Source organism: Glossina fuscipes, unplaced genomic scaffold (genome assembly GCF_014805625.2).
Source record: "Glossina fuscipes isolate IAEA_lab_2018 unplaced genomic scaffold, Yale_Gfus_2 26, whole genome shotgun sequence".
In the NCBI taxonomy this organism is placed as follows: Eukaryota; Metazoa; Arthropoda; class Insecta; order Diptera; family Glossinidae; genus Glossina; species Glossina fuscipes.
In genome coordinates, this window is record NW_023998421.1 from 3,112,335 (window position 1) to 3,134,715 (window position 22,381).

The 22,381-nt window shown below is 33.3% G+C and overlaps 1 protein-coding gene across 1 annotated transcript in view; it reads left to right on the plus strand.

The window, feature by feature from the left end:
- The window catches only part of LOC119635242 (protein sax-3), an 85,449-nt gene extending 73,780 nt beyond the window's left edge, over positions 1-11,669 (plus strand). The window contains exons 10-14 of the mRNA XM_038029925.1: positions 1,192-1,287; positions 1,917-2,163; positions 2,259-2,422; positions 4,790-5,009; positions 8,255-11,669. Coding sequence (XP_037885853.1) covers positions 1,192-1,287; positions 1,917-2,163; positions 2,259-2,422; positions 4,790-5,009; positions 8,255-9,749 — 2,222 coding nt within the window. The 3' untranslated portion in view covers positions 9,750-11,669. The remainder of the gene's footprint in view (positions 1-1,191; positions 1,288-1,916; positions 2,164-2,258; positions 2,423-4,789; positions 5,010-8,254) is intronic.
- Positions 11,670-22,381: the final 10,712 nt, after the last annotated feature.

The following is a 22,381-nucleotide window of genomic DNA, read 5'->3' on the forward strand; positions in this document are numbered from 1 at the left end:
TTTTTTTCCTATAATGTAAAACAAGACTTTTTGGAAAAAATTGATGTATTGTCAACAGATTATACAAATATTCCGCTCTTTTAAAAGAATAAATTAGAGCGGAGAACAATGTAGCTGTTTCTACATATAAATATAAAAATGTGAGAAACCAATCGATCCGTCGACCTATTTTTGGGATCCTATTTTCAGAAGCTAGATATAATTTTTGTGTTCTATAATAAAAATAAAAATTGTGTCAAGGTGGTGGAGGGTACTTAAAGGTCGGTCTTGCCCGACTATAATGTTCTTACTTGTTTTTATATGTGTTGCTTAACGCTTTTCACATAAAATGTGCTAAAACGTGCTACAACAAAAACAAATTGCAACCTTAATGGTGGATTAATGGAGTGTGTTGACATTAAGCCTTTATGGAAATTCCCATAAAGAATGTTATGTTTATCACTACATGAATTTATTGTTGTTGTAGAATTTTCTATATATTTTAAGGTATTTTAAGAGAGCCTTCTAGTTAAAGCCATCGAAAATTTGAGAAGTGTTGTCACTTTGTGCAAGTACAACATATATATATGAGCAGATTTGAGATGAAAAGATACTAAGCGCATCCTCGTCAGTTCCGTCAGATAACTTGCGATATCGGTGGCAAATCAAATTTTGTATTGCATCAAGCTAATTGAGGGAGTGTGATTAAATCCGACCAGAAACTTTCCTTATGACGACAAAACTATTGATGTGGCAGTCTACGGATTGTATTGGCATACTTGCTTTCAACATAGATATCAGCAAATACAAACAACTTTTATCGTTTTCACAATAAATACTTAGTTATTTTCTTTAGTTTTGAAATCCAATGCTTGAACAAGAGAAAGTTTACTTTTATATGGCTTCAGAACAGAATATCAATTCAAGATCAGTATCTAATGTACATATATATATAAATTAGAGCCGATAGCCTGTGTTGCTAGTGCTCAGTATCTTTTTTTTAGTCTAAGAATTTATTTCATTAGTCTAAAATTATAGTAATAATAATAATAATAGTAATAATACCATTATATGTATTAAGAGATTTGATTATTCATTTTTCACGTAATTCTTTGAGAAAAGTAAATTTAAATTTACTTGCCTATGCCTTAATTAATGTTGAATTAATTCTTCTATGGTTTTCGTTTTTTGTTTTCCTTTTACATATTTCAGTACCTAATGAGGCACCGTTTGGTATGGAAGCCATATTACTCAACTCATCAGCTGTGTTTCTCAAATGGAAAGCACCAAATATTAAAGCACAACATGGTAAGGTTCGAAATATGTGCACGTTTAACAATTTTTTTTTATACCCATCACCGCAACAACAGGGGCATATTCATTTTATGGAAATGTTTGCAACGCCCAAAAGTTTACTTCAAAGCTCCGACATAGTGTACGTACTATTGATCAGCACTAAATTCAGAATCGATTTAGGCGTGTCCGTCTGTCCGACTGCTATAAACAAATGAAAGTATCGACAAGTTTAGCAAGAACACAGAAGGTTCTTGTACATAGGTTGTTGTTGAAATTGGGCCGAATCGCTCCATGGGCAAGACTACACAAACGCCTTTGTTTTCCGTCTTTTTTGCTTGTTACTCATAAAGTGCCGCCTATGCATCATATAAATTTCTTCTTTTATTCCGAAAATAAAGAAAATCACCCGCCACCCCTCAATATTACAGAATACGAAAATTTAATTCTTTTCTTCTTTTTAGTCTTTTTTAAACTGACAGAGATGGGTATAAAAGATTCGGTCACGATTGAATATAATTTTCTTACAAAATGATTTTTCTTACATTATATTGTAGGAAAGCATCTTTTTAAGCATTTTGAAATGCTTTGTCTACCAGCTAATGACTTTTTGATTATAATAAATTTTTTTTTTATTTTTTTAGGCATATTACTATTCTATCACATTGTGGTGCGTGGCATTGATACCGCTCATAATTATTCGCGTATTTTAACAAATGTTACCATTGATGCTGCTTCACCGACGTTAGTTTTAGCGAATCTAACCGAAGGGGTAATGTATACCGTGAGTGTTGCGGGCGGTAACAGTGCTGGGATTGGTCCCTATTGTATACCAGCGACATTAAGACTAGATCCTACAACCAAACGTTTAGATCCGTTTATAAATCAACGGTAAGTATTGTTTGTACCTGTGTTTTTTTTTAATGGCCAAAATATTTTACGAGTTTAGTTTTTATTTATTTTGCTCCACGTTTTTTACTTTTTAGATATCCCATAAATCAGGATCATGTCGATGATGTTTTAACTCAGCCGTGGTTTATTATATTATTGGGCACTATATTAGCTATAATGATGCTATCACTCGGCGCAATGGTTTTTGTTAAACGCAAACATATGATGATGAAGCAATCAGCGTTAACTGCCATCAGAGGTTAGTAAACATTTCATAATGTTTTTTCGTTTCATTGTTTTTGTGTTCATCGTTCAAACTGCGCTCTTATCAATTTTGTCATTTCACACCTGTACGATTCAGAAAATAATATTAAATAAATCAAGTTCATATATTTATAATTAATGTGGAAGTTAGCTTTGCTTTAGCTACCCGCGGCACTTATGCGTCTGTTAGAACTTGATGAAGGTGGAAAATAAATTCATTTTTAGTCAATAACGTAAAACAAATTTTAAAATGAACTGTATTCGCGTCTATAAAGTAATCTAGTTGTCAATTATCAAATGCGTTTGCTGTATTTTAATTACTACCATAACCGAGATCAATTTCTTTTCACGTGTAACCTTAATCGCCAATAATTCATGCCATACATAGAATTAATATGAATTAGTGACTGAGATTATTCAAAAATCGAGCACAAAATTATTCATTTTAAAACAACGCACGTAGCGATTTATTATGAAGACTTGAGAAAGAGATTGAAAGCGGCAGGAATCTAAACAGCGGAACAAGTGTAAAAACGTAACGAAATGCGTTTGTTGTATGTCGGAAATATGCAAACCAATAGTTTAGTTAAGAAAATGCAATCTCGCTGTTGCGTTATGAGGGTTCTGAAATAAATTATTATTTCGCTTACTAACCTGTAAAAACGTTGTATTGATCCGTGGCCTGCCACTAAATGCCCCTTATCCCTTTGCCTAAGAGAGTTATTCATATAATGACATTTTAAACTAAGGCATTATATGGGAAGTGGCCGCAAAAACGGACCGTGCCGAACTATTTTCAACAGAAATCGGTTTCGGGTGAAAATGCGTCGGTGTAGGAAACTTCATCGCAATATCAGAAAAATTATGACCCGTCGGTTGAACCTAACGAGACGAATACAAGGACAGACGGACAAGTTTAGAACTATTGAGAAAGTGTTTGCGAATCGATGGTCTTAATAAAAGGTGAATTTTTGTGGGTTTTGTATACCCCTGCACAAACTTAGTATGCCCTAATTCCACAAGTGGTGTAAGATATAAAAATTTCAACTTCGAAACTGCACCATTGCGGACGGGAAATACCTTTGCCACCTTGCCGCTAAGCACTTCGTTTATGTAAAACTGTAAATTTCTCTTGAATTCGCGTGAAAATAATTGCTTAGGAACTAAGACCTCAGTTAAAACGGTCACTTGAATTATGCTGAAAGCCATCACGAACGCCGACCATACCTTGCCTTGAAATCCAAAGTTGTCGTAGGCGAAAACACAAACAATTTCGGCATTTAACTCAACTAATGAAAAGTTGACGAAATATTTCACAATCAATAAGCGTAAAATTAAAGCCAATGAAATCATAACCTCAAAGTTTACGAACTTGAATTAAATAGCCAATAAGCTCAGTAAAATTAAAAAAGTTAGAGAGAGGATCAACTCATTTCGCTACGGGATATATTGTCCTTATCGTCAATCCGTCTAAATAACCCAAAGAAGAGAAAAAAGGAAAGCTAATAAAAACATTTGCTGTTTTAGGGGCAGCCGTAACGCCCGCATAAAGGATAATGAAATTGTCGAAATTTTAACAAATTTATAGCACTTTAATCACATTCAACTAATAATTTTTCCCTGACATATACATTTCTAAAAAAAATTTTTCTCATTTCCCATTTATTTCCCTATAAATCTTTATTTTCCATTAAAACTCAATATCAAAAAAAAAAAAAGAAAAGAAAATCTTTATTTCGAATTTCCGTTTCGATGTCATTCAATTATTGCTCTCTTCGCGTTGTTTTTCACTCTTCTTTTTCTGTTGTCATGTCATGTTAATTAACTAAATAGTTAACGCGACCCTAATACAATGGATATAACAAAAAAAATTAACAGTCATTTAATTTTTTTATTTCGTTTGCGTATCTGTAAAAAGTTCATTCAAAAAAAAAAAAAAAAAAAAAAAAAAAAAAAAAACAAGGAGCAGTTTAGTGTGTTTTACGATTTTGTCAATTATTGGTGTCATCCTTTTTTTTCTTTTGTAATCAACACTTAAAGTTTAGGGGAATAGCAAGTTTATCATCGCATTTGCAACATGGGAAAATATGCGTCAAAGATAAAGATCCCAAATAAAGAAGTTTTCAAACACATCAGTTGTGACTTACGCAACTGCCTGCTTATGCCCAGACCAGGAGTTTAACGTAGCTTGAATTAGATAGCTGGGTTGTGAAGGCGTATATAATCTTAATGCGAACTTGAGAATACCTCATCCAATATTCGCCTTAAGATATGCAAAATTTGTTTATTCATTTCGTTACTGCTTTGGTAGCAAAAATTTATCCTCATATATTTTTGTCTTCGATGCGATTTTATTTTTCAGGAACTCATCCCAGCGATGTTTTAAAAATGCCCAGTTTAACGCGGGGTACTGGAAATGGTTATTGGTTGGACGCTTCCACGGGTGGCATGGTATGGCGACCAACTCCAAGCGGTGACACAATAGATATGCAAAAAGATCAAATTGATGACTATGCACCAGTATGTCTAACGAACAATAGCGCTAATGGCTCAGACAATACAAATGAACGTGGCCAGCAAAGGTACGTTTAAAAATCCGCTCTCAATTCTTCTTCCTTCCCCTTATTTCACTTATTGTGGAAATGTGTAAAAATAACAAATGCATAAAAAGAAAAACAAAAACAAAAAGTCATTCATAAAAATTGTATGCTGAGTTAGAATAGCAATATACATAAACGTGAAAATTGTTGTTACGAACAAAAAGCAATAAAATCATATTGAAAAAATTTGCCGGGAAAAAGCTCTAAAAATCGTTAAAACTTTAATTAGAAGCAAACAATAATGTTTTGTTTATTTTTTCAAGTTATAAAATATGTAAATTGTGTTCAGAGAGAGAGAGAGAGAGAGAGAGAGAAAGAGTGGGGTATGTGAACGCACATAAGTCCGTCGCGATGGGTAGCTGTTTTTCTCATAGGCAGTTTATTTTAAAAAAAAGAAAAAAGTTTTTTTCGATTTTTCGTTTTTAGGGTAATTGTCAACCATTTCAGATTTTTATAGTCTGTTATTTATAATCACTATGATAGCACCTGGATATTAGTATCATTGTACTTGCAATAAACGAAGTGTATTTATATCTTTAAAATTTTTTATAGGTTTATAAACTAATTTCCGTATGTTTTTTACTCTTCTGCTACAAACTCGTGTAAGATATTCTGTGTAAACTAATTTCTTATCTGCAAGCGCTATTTGTCCATTTTATGAGTGGAATAGGTTTCTAAAATCATCTTCTTTATCATTTAGATTTAAACGGCATACGAGATTTAATAAAAAATACTTGTAATGCGCAGAAGCACATCTTGGAACTCGTAAAATATATATATTTCCGATTAGTGTGAATATTGAAAACGTTTTGATCTCATATCAGGCTATCTCGCCCCTTGATGTAGTTTCGATTTCGATATTCTTTACCTTAAGTATTAGTTTTACCAATTGGCTAAATCGATTTAAGACCGTGCCAATATTCCCATATGCAGTGAAGAAAGAAGGGAAGGAAATGAAGGGAGAAGAAATTTTGGAAATTTCAATTTTTTTTTTCTGGTCTTGGCGGTTGCTTCAAAACAAAGCTTTCTATGGAGGGCGGTAGCATAAACAATCCATTTGAAACCATTTTCAATAGAGCTCGTTCTTAGGACAAAGTATGCTAGTGCACCATATTTTGTCAAAATATCTGAAAAATTGCCAACATAAACGCTGGTGGACAGACGGACAAACAAGCTGATTCAAATCAATCGTATTCAAATCTTAAGGCCGTCACAGTACCACAAATTGTTCAGAATACCATAAAATTTTAACACACGAAACACAAATAAACCCTTGAACACATCTATCGAAGCGAAAGATGAGAAAAATAGATAGACTTTTGTTATGTTTCATAAATATTGTGCCACAAGTAGGCTAGAGTTACTTAAAACAATCCATAAGTCCTCAATTTTATTTTCTATTTATTGTTAATGCTGATATTTTGTTTGATGCTAGACACTTGCGTTTGAAATTTCTCTCACGACATGAAACGATGGTTGAGTGATCCGCATTGAGTTGTCAAGCTTTCGTCTTCCCAAAAGTGACTGGTTGTCGAAATCCGATGGTCGACCTCTTCCTGGCTTATCTTCCAAGCTAGTGTCGCCACATTTGAAACGGGAAAATCATTTCCTGTGTCGCCTTTAGCCGATTTTGCCCTGACCGAAAGGTTAGCTGAGATCTCGACACGAAAGCGTTGCGTTCCTACCGTCGAATAGGTCTCACTGTAGCGATTTATAGAGCCATCGAGTAGTGTAAGGATCATGAAACTCTTTTGATCAGCGCACGATAAAGTCTTGTGTTTTTTTCCTTATTTACAATAACGCTTAGTTGTGCACTGAAGGGCCGTTTTCAGTGTTTGACGGATTGGTTCGATAAAAAGCCATGCGATTACATTTAAGAGCGATTTGCAAAAATCGTCGAGTTCCTTATGAAAATAAAGCTGAACTTGACTATCATTCGAGTTATAGATGAATTTAGGGTTGTCAGCCTACACTAAAACACGGGAAGACACAGGTTTGATGTCATGTCGTAAGTCACTTGTCATAAAGCAGAACCGAGATGACCATCTTGAGGAACTTTGACCAAACCAGCTCCAAGCAATTAGCTGATAAGCTCCCTTGACTTCTTATGTTTTCATTGCAGTGGCAATTAGTTGAATTCATTATTATTTCAAGTGCGGTAAAGCTTTCAATAAAGCCGTTAGCCTCAGATGCTAGTGCTTTAAGACTTTAATCTTTGAATTTATTTCTCTGGGTAAAATAATAAGAATAACAATAATAATGATAAGACTAGTTTTAAGGCGAAGTACCCCAAAAGATATCTTCTCATGAGTGCACGCATGAGTCACATAAAGATTACCGTAAATAGATTATGTAAGAAAGGGTTACGTTCACTGGCTCCCTTGGGCCTAATAAAATGAAAGGCTGGGTTGAACTAACTGACAGATACACTACCAGACGCTTTAGGTGGAGGATGTTCAAATTGTATTCATCAACGCAGATGATTTATGCTTTAAAAAAGGGCGAGGAAAAAAGTAATGAAAAATTCACATCTATTTTCCAGCTATGAAAATCAAATGCGTGTTTTTCCCACTTTTTGTTTTTCATTATTATTGTTCTCATTGAACTATTTGTTGTATATGTGTGTGTGGGCATATGGGTGTGTATATGCGTAATACATTTGCTACCATCCTTGTTGCATTTTCACATACAGATCGATATCAACATGTAAAAAGTTTGTTGCATTAGCCAGAATGCATAATTTATTACCATATATCGAAACAATTGGCAATTATTGTTCAATGTAATTAAAACAATAGTTTTTTTTTTTTTTTGTTTTTGTGCTCGTTTTTTGTTTTTATCCCTATTTGTTGCGTGCTTTAAACAACTCTGACAATGGCAACAACAAATATTAGTACAACAAACAGGCATAAATAATAAGCTTAACAAGCAATTCTGCATACAAATGATTGTTTAAAAGCATTTACTACGTAATTAACGTTTTATTTTGAATTTTAATTGTCGCTATTTTTCCTGGCCATAAATTTTAAAGTGTTGAAAAGACAAAAATGTTGCAAATGAATTTTTATTTTTAACAAAATGCTGGACACTAAGCCGACTTCTGCCATCTCTCGCGCTCTCTTTTCTTTCTCTTCTTCTATATTCCGTTTTCATTATTAAAATAAACCAAATCATTGTGCAAAAGTTTTACATATTTTATATTTAAAACCTTATCTCAAAAATTTCAGATATGTAGGCGAATACTCGAACATACCTACAGACTATGCTGAGGTATCAAGTTTTGGTAAAACAGGCAGCGAGTATGGTGTGGGTGGCGGCCGCAAGAGTAACTCTTCACCAGCCCCATACGCCACATCGACAATAATGCAACAGCAAAACAATAATAATAACCAACAGCCACGTTATCAGTTGCGACCAGGTTTCAATGCCTTACAGCAACAACAGCAGCAGCAGCAGTCAACTAGACCTATGCATCCTCATTACCATTCACAGATATCGTCGCAGCAGCAACAGCAATTGCATCAACAATCTGCTAATAATATATATCAACAAATGTCTACAACAAGCGAAATTTATCCCTCGCAGGCAACTGGCAGCAGATCAGTATACTCTGATCAATATTATTACCCAAAAGAAAAAATACATATAACCGAAAATAAGTTAAGCAATTGCCATACGTATGACCCCACCCAAGAGCATCAGCAGCAGCAGTTGCAGCAGCAACAACAACAACAACAACAATTGCAACAGCAACAGCCGCAACAATCGTCGTTCGCTCATGTCGGCACCTTGCAACGCAGCAATAATGGGCAACAAAGTAACCGCTTCAAAGTCGTTAGCACTCAAAGCCAAAGTTATCACGTTGATAAACAACAACAACAACAACAACATCATCATCATCATCAACAGCAACAACAACAACAACAACACCAACAGCATCAACATCAAAAATTGAATTCTTTGAATAGCAACAGCAGTAATAATAGCAATAACGGTAATAATTACAATACTCAGGATTTAATGACGAAAAATCTATTAGACTTAGATGCCGCTTCATTCTGTTATAATGGCATGGCCGATTCGGGCTGCGGTGGCTCACCTTCGCCTATGGCTATGTTAATGATGTCTCATGACGATGACGATGAAACAAACGCTGAAGATCACGCTTTATATCATATTGCAGATGGAGAACGTGAAAGCGATATGGAGCGTCTGTATATGAAAGTTGACGAAATGCCGCAACAACAACAGCAAGAACAATTATTACAGCCATTGCCCGTCGCCGCTAATACTCTAACGAATGAGAGTAATCAACAATCCGCAATTTCTTTGAATAGTTATTGTAATTGGCGTGCACAACAAAATAACGCATCAATGCGTGGCTCATATCAACAACGTAACACTCCTACCGTAACAGTTACTAACAATACTTTATGTATAGACAATAATGTTGAACATCAATTACTTCAACAACAACAACAACAACAGCATCAGCAGCAAAACCAACAAAATCAACAATATCCATTGCAACCAACGGCATCTTCACCTATACATCACTTACATCCGTTGCATCAGCAGCAAGCCAGTGACTCTGAAATGATTTATGCACCCAGCAGTAGTATGGCTAGTGAACGCAGTCTATTAAGTAATTCCGGAAGTTCAACAACGACTGGACCGACCACCTCTTCCACCACTACTTCTACCTCTGCACATAATGTGTGACCTTTAGAGCGAGTATTAAACATTTGTGATGATATAAAATGTCGCACACAAGAGGATTATTATGGTCGCGAGATTAAAGAATTGTTAGAGTGGTGTGAACGTTTTACTAGTGGAACTTTGGATAAATTTGAATAGATTTGACTTAGATTGACTGATTTTCTGAATTTTCTCTTCTTTGTTTTTTTTCTTTTTTCTTTGTCGGTTCGAGGAGTTCCTGTGCAGGAAAAAGGGGAAAGGCTGGCCTATGTGAGATAAATTTTCGAATATATCTTTTCTCTTTTTTTTCATAATAACTTTGCCAACAAAATCACATGTAACTGCCTCAGTATATCTTGTCTTCTTCAGGCCGAAGTTTGCCTCATCTGTAAAATATTTCATCCACAGACTTTCATTACATGCCATATAAAACGAGACATTTTGTTATTACCCACCGATATAACTAAATTTTTCAAAGAATTTTATTACTTGTTAAAATACGTAAGGCAACAGTGTTCACCGAGAAAGTTTAAAGTTGTTGGTGACTAAGTTGTTCCATTTTATTAGCTCTTGAGTAAATTGAACCTTGAACAACTGCAGGTACAAGTTTTTGCTCATAACTATGTATGGTGCCTTCAATTAAGATGAGTAAAACTTTTTTGCACAACAATCACACACATGAAAATCTGCATTCCCTTGCTATTACCGTGCAACGGTTGATAGTAAGAAATGAACTGGGTTTTTTTTATTTATCCGTTTTCCATATTTCATTTCAATTTTTATGTTAAACATTTTCTGGGTTTAGTGACGCATTTTGCTTTTTTACTTATACATATTAAAGGAGAAAGAAAAAGTCGAAACGAGTATGAAAGCTTTACAGAAACATTATAACGTTCGTTACTTAATTTAAATCCAAGCTCTTCAGCCTAAAATGAGATTGAAGGAGTAATGTCCAGTACTTTTTGAAAGAGCAGCCATGTGATCTGATTTTCACTAGTCTTTCCATTCAAATCGGTCTGGAAGCAATGTTTCTGCGGAAAGTTCCTTAGTAATCCTGGAAGTATTTAAATGATTTGGTTATATTAAAAAATGTAATTAAAACATTTTGGTTATTCAATTATGTCCTCACCCATAAACTCGTTAAATCTATATTTTATATAGCTTTTTTCTTTTGCACCCTTCACCATTGTGTGCGGTTGTATGCAACAACCAGAAAGCTTTGATTTTTTAATTATACGCTTTCAGCTTACGATTTCAGCTTTTATGTCCGACCGTCTGTCTGTCTGTTTTGGCCCAACGCTACAGGAAATAGTTCGAATCGGATCACATTTTCGACCACTTCCCATACAATTCGGCATTTTGAAAATTCGACTTATGGGTTATAGGGTGGCGTGGGGTATTTAATGGTGGCCCGTGCCACACTACAGTCTTCTTACTTGTTTTACTGAATAATTTCAATAATATAACGTGGACTCTAGATCGACATAGGAGTTGTGTTAAGCAATACAATGTCGACACGTAGACATAGGAGTGCGAAGGTTCATCAAAATGACGGATAAACAAAATCATTAAGGTTACCGGCAAAGCCGTATAATATACATTTTTCTTCTTTTATTTATTCAAAAAGTCGAGTAATCTTTTATCGTCTTTGGATGAATTTTATTTGTGTTTTTCCCTTTACTTTCCTCGTACAACATGTCTGTATATAAGAAAATTCTTCATAGTTGCCATTCTTCGACAACAATTTGTTCCTGAATCTCTATAGTTTTAAGATAATATATATTAACTTTATGTGTAAATATATTAAATGTGTTAATAAAAACAAAAACCGTAAAATAATAATTAAACTGCGTTTAGTGAGATGTGATGTGATGTTTAGTGTTTTATATATAAAAATGTTTAAAATTTCAAATGAAAAAAAATTCTAGAACTTTAAGTTAAAAAAAAAAAACAGAACTTGTTCAATAAAAACAAAAAAAAAGTTTAAATATCATAATAATTGTAACAAGTGTAATATGTGTGTGTTTATGATTAATTAAATAAAAACTATTATATTATCTAAAAAATTATTTATAAACAAACGAGAAAAAAAAATGGATTATCAAAAACCGCAATCATTATCATAATTACTAGCGAATGAAAGTAGGTGGGGAAAGCAAATCAAAGAATTAATAAACAATGCAGTGAAAACGCTCCTTTAGGCAGCAGGGCTTGTTTTGCGCACGATTTAATTAAAAATGTTATTAAATAACCTACTTTTCATTCAGACTGTTGAATCAAGCTAGCCGTTGAGCTAAGTTGTTGATCTGATTTACTCATATTTTCAGTTCCAATTCTTTTCTTTACGTCATAAATAGGCCCAAAATATTTTTTTGAAATGGTATCTTAAAGACGACATTCGAAAGACAATCTCCGGCAGTAGATAATTTCAAATGAAATGTTGAATGGTACCTTATACTGTTTGGATATCATTTTGCTTCTCTCTCCTTCAGTAATCCTCTCTCAAACACACCTATAATGACTAAACATAAAAACACATATTAAGACTTCAATGTAATTAAATAACTTGTGATTTGTGATATATAAAATTTTGGGCGAATTTAACAATGTCGGTCCGTCTTTCTCTTTTCCCTCCAACCTTGACATTTCTTTATGTCTTCGATAATCTGTAATGTATGCTAAGGCGTAATTTAAACCCACTCGCAAATCCTTATATGTATCAAGATCAAGATTGAAACTGCAAGTGATCCTTCTTCAGTGATCCTCTTTTCGTGATTCTGCCTCATACGCACTTATAATGGCTAAAGAAAAGAGCAAACTTTAAAATTTCGTCCGTCCTTTTCTTTTGCCTCTAATCTTGAAATTTCAATGTGTTGTTGATAATCTGTGATATAAGGTGATGCGTAAAATAAACTCTCCTTCAAATTGAAGTAGAACAATTTGAAATCTTCTACACATATATATATTCTCGCTAACGAAATGCAGGCTATCCCTCCGCAAACATGCCTTTTACTACATTACTACGAGAAAGACTTTGAAATATTTCTCATACAATTATGTATGCAAATATTTCAATCAAGATTGAAACTGGGAGTGATTTGATAATAAACTCTTCTTAAAATAGTTCTTAAAATTTAAATATCGAGATTTCAGTACATATTTATTGTTAAAATGCGGTTTGAACGATTCATTGATTTGTTTAAACATATATACGCTTATCTGACTATTTAAAAGTCTGAAACATTGAAATCCTGAGATTAAGGAACTCATAATTGTATTCATGACTCGGTTAATGATCATTTTATCTAATTGAGGTTGAGACCTCAAGAGAAAAATAATCTCAACATTTCAACTTTATGTAAGCTAATTGTTGAGCAACAAAAAAAATTTTTTACATTTTTGCCTATCTCTCTCTCTCTCTCTCTCTCTCTGTCGTCTGAAATAAACATAAAACATAATAATGTTTGATATAAAATTACGCGTAAATATTCGTTAGAGTCGTTATAAAATTTGTGAATGAAAATTTCTTGGAATTGTCCCCTGACTGATCACAACAGCCCGTTCGAATGGTTCATGTTCAAGATTTGCTTTAGGGCGACTGCAAAGCCCTTTTAACAATTATTTTTTATAAAAAATGTTTTTTTCGGCAAATAAATGCGCAATTGTTTAAGGGCTTTTAAAATTGTGCGATTTTTTTTTTTCGCCACCAAATCCAAATTTGTAATTAATTAAAACAAAGTAAAGCAAAAGAATTAAATATAATGTGAATAGATCAGAAGGCATATAAAAAAGCGTCGTCTACCTTAATCATATTAATTTAATAATGAAAAACAAATATTTGTATGCAAAAATTAATATATATATATATACGTACGTCTACACACTTGTTTATAATTACACTGATATATATGTAATAGGCTATAGATATGAAAATGTGAATTTTTCTACTTGTGGTTTTCATAATCTATAAAACAATTATTTTTAAAGTAAATATAATGTTGGCAAATATATATATATATATATAAATATATATAAATAAATAAATATGCATATATATATATATATATATATATATATATATAACAATAAATAATAATAATATGTACGCAAATACTTATGAATGCAGTAAAACTCAAATACACGCACAACAAACACACACGTACCGATCGACAGACACCCGACTTTTAATCATCGTATTAATATTAAATTATAAGAGATTAATTTTAATTACTATAAGGTCTAAAGAAAACTAACTTAAATATGAAACGAATTAATGGAGATATAATCATAGACTAAATGCCATAATAATAACAAACGAAACGTAATAAAAAGACAAAAGTGAAATAATGCTTCGTTTTATTTGTGAGAGTGGATGTCTCTTCGCTCACTAAATTCCTAGAATTTCAATACTTCCTAGCAGAACAGTGAAAAATGTTGAGGCTAACTTAGCATTTGATTGTCGTTTTTAATTCAACGAAAGCATGGCTTAACAGATCGCCATGGCATTCTTTATTGGTAATTGAAACACAACGATTAAACAACTTGAGTTAAAAGCCATTGGTAGAACTTTCCTGTACACGTTGCTCTTATAACAGTATTTTGTTTCTATGCGTACAAAAATAAAAAAAAAATCGGTTACGTCCAACCAAGATTATTGACTGTCGAAATTTCATTTTATTAGTTTTATACTCTACACCACTTGTGGCACAAGGACGGATGTATGCAACCTCCAGAATGCCTTGAGATAGACCCATCCTTTATTAAAGAGAATCCTTTTATTATAGAGAATCACTTTCTGAATCGATCTACCTTTGTCTGTACGTCTGTCCGTGAATTTTCCCTTTGTTCAACCTGTAGGTCGAAAATTTATGACATATCTTGATCAAATTTGGTACACCGGCTCAAGATTTTGGCCCAAACATGAACCATATTGAAAATGTTTTGGATCGGACCACTGTTTTGATCTTATTTTTAAAAACGAGTAGCTGTAGATTAATGTATAGCAGTTAATAGCGGATCGTAGCCCACTATAGTGTTTTTTCATGTCTTATTTATATTTGTACACATTGTAACATGTTATAGGGCGCTCGATGCATTTTACATTACTACGTCCTTTAAGAATTTCAATGTTACGGGGAATCCGTACACCCCTCTAAAAGGTCTTTTGCACTCGCCGCTTAATGATAACTTATTTCCAGCTCTAAGTAATCTATTTGCTAAGGATAGCTATGATAATTAAAATTTATTTTTTCAGTTTTTTGAGGTTTTATGCTTCTTTATAATAAGGCAAACAAGACAGAATGCTTAAAACTGAATATGGTAGGTGCCGCGATTAATTTTTCGTTGATAATACCAGCGATATGGGTATCAAATATTAGAACTTGAAGAGCAGAATGCGAAAAGCATAATGGTGGGTATGCGAGATACGGCCCCGCCGAATATAACTTTCTTAATTGTTTTTTTATGGAGCGTTGTAACAGATTGATTCGCTTAATCTCTCCAACTAAACTTAAGGGCTGCCGCATAGCCGAATACATAAGAGCCGCAACTACCACGTCGGCTGTTCCATTGCTCAAACCTTAGCCTGGTAGACTTCTTCGCCGTAACGATAGTGAATGCTCAGTCGATAAAGGCAAAACATTTACGGATTGGGTACACACACACATCGACTAGGGTGCAGCCACTCCGTAACTCTTTCTCTTTCACCACTTTTTTTTTACTTTCACCGTGTTACGGGTGTAGACCATACATCACCGCGTGTGATTGGTTGTATTAAAAGAAATGTAAGTATATATTTTGTAGTTTGTCGTTTTATAAACTTTATAGATGCTAAATAAATATATAATAAAATCTGTTGCACATTAACTTAAAGGAGTGAGTATTAGACACAATTATATTTTGATTTGCTTACTAATGCAAAGAACAAGGATAACACAAAAAACTCCTGCTCAAGAAGACAACTGCTTTCTACAAATCTTAATAGACTTTAACAGATTCAAATAATACGATTGAGCAAGCGATTAATTGAGTCACTATGACATTTTCTCCTCAGCATAAGTGTTTAAAAAATGCATTATATGTTCTTTTAAATTCCGGATTCTTTTTACACAAAATGAGGCACGCTATGCAATGACTGTTTGGTTATCTTCATTTTACACGACCATATGTTGAAAGCACAAATTATATATACTTGCTTCCGTTAAAGCAATAGACATGAAAGGATATTTATAATATTTCTTGGACAAGTGAATCTGTTACTTCCGTCTGTATATAGTTCAGTGGAATACATCAGAATAAACAATATTGTAAGTTAGCAAAGAATAATAAGTACTCTAGTGAGGTAAATCAGGTTTACTCTTCAAAAAAAAGATTAATAAGTCTTGGGTTGATGAAATGAGGAATAGGTTCCAAAAGAAGGAGAAAGGGATTTGGGAAGTTTTAAATGTATTTGTTCTTTCTTCCGGAAGATGATGGGAGGGGAAAAAAGACGAGGAGAGAGAGAGAGAGAGAGAGAGAGAACACACAATAGGGAAGTCACAAAAAGAATTTGGAAAGTAAGTAAAGAAAACCGACATTTCCTTTTGGTCAGCTATCACCACGAAAAGGATGCCATAGCCAGAGTTCTTTCCAATTTTTGTTTATCGTCCATTTCGCTGTTCCTTCATAGAAGGTCTCTGCAATTGGACAAAGAAGAGTATCTTATATAGGCGTAAATTGAATCTCGTTTTAATTCCACACTACGCTTTGTGTTTACCAGTATTATATATATATTACATATATATAAGGATGTGCTAAGTATCTTAAGCATAGGTAGATGTACATAGGATTAAAGCCAAGTTGTAGGTAACTACGTTTTAAAATTACAATACATACAAAGCTACGAAACATAAAGCGAAGTTAACCAATTAACTGCGTCGACCTCTTTAGCGATACAGTCGCATACACGTAAAACACAGACTAAGTGTATTATAAAATTAGGTTGTAATGAAACGATTTGACAAAATGGCAAATAAATTTTGTCAAATGCGTTATTGTGGGGAAAAACACCTTCGTACTGATACAACTTTATAAGAAAATTCAATAAGTGCGGGTAGGGGGATGATGATGTACATATTTGTCAAGCACAGTTAACTGCTTAGCTAGAAAACACAAAATCCGCTAGAGACTAAACGAACGAATGAGTGAATAAAATAAATAAAACACGTCTATCCGACAGCAGATTTTTGCCTTAACAACGTCTGGAATTGAAAAGTTTTTAAAAGGATGCTCTTGAAGCCGATGAGTTTATCCCGAGCCTAAATTGCTCTACATAGTTTAAAATCTGACAGATTTCTAACTGATAACGCTTGTATATGTTAATATACTTAATATATCCTTCAGCGTCGTACAGGATGAGATATATGTATATATTTAAAAGATTTTTCAATTTAAATTTATGTAAATTGGAAAACATTTTCTCACATGTTCAAGTTCACGGTAATATTGGCAGTCGTACGTACTATGGCTGTGAATTAACGACAAAATAAATGATCGGAATGAATTATTGTAAAACAAATACATACATATCGATGCGTATGAATGAATGAATAACCAGTCATTGGTTTAATACTCTTTTCAGATTGTTTATGTAGACGTGAATGCACTTGCAATTTTAATGGTCAACGATTTACGTACATTTTGTTTGGATTTTATTTATTTTAATTTTCTCTTTTTTGTACTCATTTGCATGCAGTATTTGCACCGCTAATATTGGACTGGCATGATGACATTTGCGGCTTTGGGATAAACGAATGACTCTTCAATTTGCGAAATTTTATTTTCTTTCACTTCCAGAAGGAAAATATGTTTTATTGGAAAAACAGATAATTGGTAAGTAATTTACAGTAAATGGAAAAGATTTTCATAAAACAAATGTCCCAAGTATTATTAATTTGTAGAAATATTTGTTTCTTAACAAAGGGTAGTGCGGCTGTCAAAATCATCGGTCAAATAATAAACGCTAATTATTTGCTTATAAAACATTTGCTTTATATTAATAGACTGATATGCCGAGAAGGCTTAATTTCCCACCTCATATTTTGATATCTATCTAGCATCGCAGAATGGAGATATATTTAATTTTTCATACCATTTGTAACACTCAACCAAAACCAATAAAGTTAGGGAGTTTTAAACGGACTTGTTAAAGCTACTGAAATCGTTAGAAATCTCGAGACATATATATTAAAACAATTTCGACAAGCGGAGTTTGAAATTTCCCCAAAATCCATTTGTACAAAAGCATGCCTATAATAATTAACACGTCTAACGCTGAGAGACTCTCGAAAAGTTTATTTATTATTCATTCATTTATTATCACTGGTTGGCTTCAATAATAATCTACGTTCAGCCGCATTAAGCAAGACTAGTTAGATTAACGGCTTAAATTACGAAATTATAGAGAAGATTACAGCAATGTTCAAATTAGACACTATCAGTTCCACAGTAAACAACTTTTTACAATATTTTTAAGCTTCAAGTATTAAACAAGCGAAATTAAGTCTGAGGCTTAAAACTATGACATAATGCCAAAGTATATCAATTGTAAGCAAAGAGCAAAGGTAAAATAAATAGTATACCATTTTTTAGGCCTAAAGTACTGACCAGCTACCTTAAGTCTAAGTAAGTGTATATGTAGCTACTTAGAGAGTATGCTTGTTTTGTGTTGAAATTGACTTCTACTAGTGCCTTAAGAGTTTCCTTACTAAGCAAAGTTCTCGTGTGTGTTTACGTCAGCAACCTATAGCGCTATAGCAATTTAAAGGGGTACATATGCCATAATCATATATTATATGAAAGCGGGAAATGCGTCTTCAGCACAAATTTCCCGAGTCAATTTACTTTCGAAGTGGGCAGATTATTAAAGTCAGCGGAAAAGACCGCCGCACCTATGTTCGATGCTAATAAATTATTTCGCACTAGAGCTAGCGAGAAAGTCTTTTCGTCACTTTTTAATTTTCGATCTTCAAGAAAATGGTTGTATCGCATGTAATGTTTCTGTTGGCTTTTACTTACTTGAGAATACCTACCAATATCCCTAAATAATTTTTTTCTACCTGATCTAGTTTCAAGGCAGCAATTTCGATAAGAAGGCGTCTCAACCCATTGCTTGGATTATGTTATTTTGCGCACTGAAAGAGTTCTTACTCAATAAAAATACCCACAAGAATATTTTATCGGTCGACGGTATATAAATATTTTCAATCGGTGTGCTAATGAATGTGACTTTAGAGGTAAGTACTCAATGTTCGTTTCAACTTGATTATAATTTTCTTTGCTTTAAATCGTTAATGTTTAAGTTACGTCTAAGTAATATATTTTTATAATTAAAAATTTTCCAGGTAGGAGTGTGCTTTAATAAGTTCCGTAATGAATTATGCGTCTGGCTTACAATTGCATTAAAAAAAAATAAATAAATAAAAAACATTCATGAAACCTTGTTGGCTATTTTTTTGAATTTTATACTCTGTTCTGTAATATTCTTTTCACATTAAAATTCAATTTAATATGTTACGTATGGATGAAAAGAAGTCGGGGGAAAAAAGATTATACATAATATTTTCCCAAACACACAAGAAAGCATTAAAAACTTTTCTCATTAGCTTTAGCTAATTAGTGCTTATTGTTCTTTCACTCGGGCGGATGCATGTATGTATGCGTGTATGGTGCTGCGCATACAATTTTTCTGTATTGTCTACATTAAAAACATATACACGTACATATATAGTTTTTATTAGCCTTTATTTTTAATATCACAAGTCACATCACACCCACTAACAGTTGACTGCAATTTATTTGTAAAATAAATTACAAGAAAAAACTATAAAACAAATTGTGTTTTAACAAATTTTAGCTGATGACACTAGAAGTTTCGATAAAAAAAAAAATCAAGGAAGTGACAGAGTTAATCGACCCTTTTCATACCCTTCATATGTTGCAAGCGATAAAATTACAAAGAGAGTAATGCTGCATGTAAAAGATTACGGATAATCGACCGATAAGCGAGCAATCATAAAAAGAATCATATCCCTTTATATAACAATTGATTTACCGATTGTAAGCCTTATCTTCAGAGATTTGCACTAGCTATAGCCAAAGCTACAAGTTAAAAGTCCAGCTGCATTCATCTATGCCAACAGTTGAATCCTTCCAGTTAAACCTTCTTGTTGCTATATATAATAGATGAGTAAAAAAGTTATTGCACTTTATAATTCGAGCTAAAGGGGACATTGTGGGGCGTCGAAGCGTAAGCTACAATACGTAGGTTTATAAATTATTATTCTTGTATATATGAAAACAAATAGAAGTTTAGCGCCAGGACATAAAATATCGAATATAGAAAAATAGAAAATGTTGTAATTACATGAACAAAGGCATATAGATAATCTCACACACAAGTATTGGAAACACTTTCATAAGAAAAGTTGCAAAATTAACAATTGCCAAGCATAGAATTTCTTATTCGTCGATCCGTTATAAACTGAGCAATAATAAGCATCACAATAGAATTCCGTTAATTGGCAAAGAGGATTATAAAAGTCAAAGCGCAGGCGGTACTACGTTAGCTTTAATGCAAAAAATTTTATTGATGACCGAATCTTGGAATGTTGAGGAGGAAATTTGGTTCATCCATTACTGCAGGAAGGAATTTGCAAATAAAGATAACAACTTGAGCTTAAATTTCTTAAAGTTTGGTAAATTAATTCAGATTAGGTGGCTTCCGTAAGCGGGAGGGTTTCAAGGTGGATTCCACCTCAGTTCTCGCAAAACGAGCAAATGCTGAGAAAAAAAGCGAAGTTGAAGAAAAGAAAAAAGAAAGGGAAGTAGTTTGGGCCGTTCGGGAAGTCAGCTCCTTTTTCTTCCAACAGTGGATTTAATCGCATTTTTTCGCAGCCAAGTTGATGTTTGAGAAGCAGCATTTGGTTCTCGAAGATCAGTTGAAGCCGATGAAGACAAAATTAAGGGATTAACTGATGCAAAGCGACGAATAACAACTCGTCGGATCACTGAGAGATTACATTTATCAAATTCGACCGTTCATAATAGTATCACTCTTCACTATAACAAACCGTCTTTAATTTTGACTGAACAAAAGAAAATGACTTTCCGCGCAACTTAATAATTCGGCAATATAACAGTTATAGCTTGGGGACCAACTTTTGCGAACATACTCTAATGGAGGCCTAATCACGCTGACATATAGATAAGAATCACCAAATTCCTGTGATTACCGTTTGATAAAACCCATTAATGCTTTAGCTTTTGTCGTCATTTAGGCTAGTAAACGCAGTATCGGGCCTCTCTAAAATATTTATTTGATTTTTTAATGCTTAAATTCAAGAGCCAAAAAATTGTTTTAGCCCTTTTATATCACACTTTGATATTAGTTTGAAGCAGAAATGGATCTGTAGATGAGCTTACGTATAGCATTAAATTAATCTCATCAGCAAATATCAAAGTGATACTAGATCCATGCAAGGATCTCTTTCTCTACTTGGCACAGTGAATCATCTGTTTTTGATTTGCTGGACTCGGAAAGAAGAAGAAGAAAAACAAATTTGTACTTAGCAAATGTATTTGACACAATCAGTCAACCGCTTGGACATTTCTAAGTAAATATATAAAAAATATAAAATATATTTTTATACTCATTTTTGAAGTATTTTTCGTGTAGACATGAGTTTATATAGCTTGTATATTCTGCAGCCCATGCAACAATTAAAAAAGGGAACTTCGAATTTGGAGCAGGCCTTCGTGAAAAACTTTATTAAAGTTTATTGAAGCCATCAGAACCAAATTTTGCGTGATCCTTCTACAAATAGGCCCACATTCGACAAAACACTCTGGCTTCATCAAATAGTTTTGAGCGACTTACTTATCTGCCTGCATTTAATGAATTCTATAATTGTAATGATTTGGTGTGAAATGTTGGACACAGAAGACTCTTCTTCTAATAATGGAAATAATTTTCTGATTTGTGTTTAACGTGCTCCTGATCAATTTAGAGTCCATTCTTTTTATAAGTTAAAGTCTGGAAACTTCAAGTAAATTTGCATATCTTGTCTGTCAAATCAATTTCGAATAGTTTTCAATTGCGAGTAAACTCGACAGCTGTGGATTGTGAGCTCGCTCACGAGCAGAGAGTTTGCAGCTGGCAGTGCTTTATTAATATTAGTTTATTTGGCAAAAGAAACAAGTCTTCACCGGTAATATGTGCTTTTGATTGTCTTTGCATTTTATTATTAGATCTAACACGCGTAACACCTATTTCGGCGTTAGCTTACAAATTTGTACGTAAGTAATTTGTAAAACATTTGAAAGGATTCAACACTGTTTGGGATGTTAATGGGCTTCCTATTTAATATAAAATACCCACAAAATATTATTAAAGGAAAACACTTATTACTATGGAAGATAAAGTTGCGATGATGTTCACTAATGACTTCACAGTGAAGGGAAAACTTTCTAGAAAATGTATAAGTAATATTTCAATCAATAATCAGATAAAGACCGATGGTAACAGGCGATGAGTATAAATTTAACATTTCATATAAATTGTAACTTTACTGAAACTGAAGTGAACTGAACTGAACTTTCCCCAATATCAGTGACGGCAG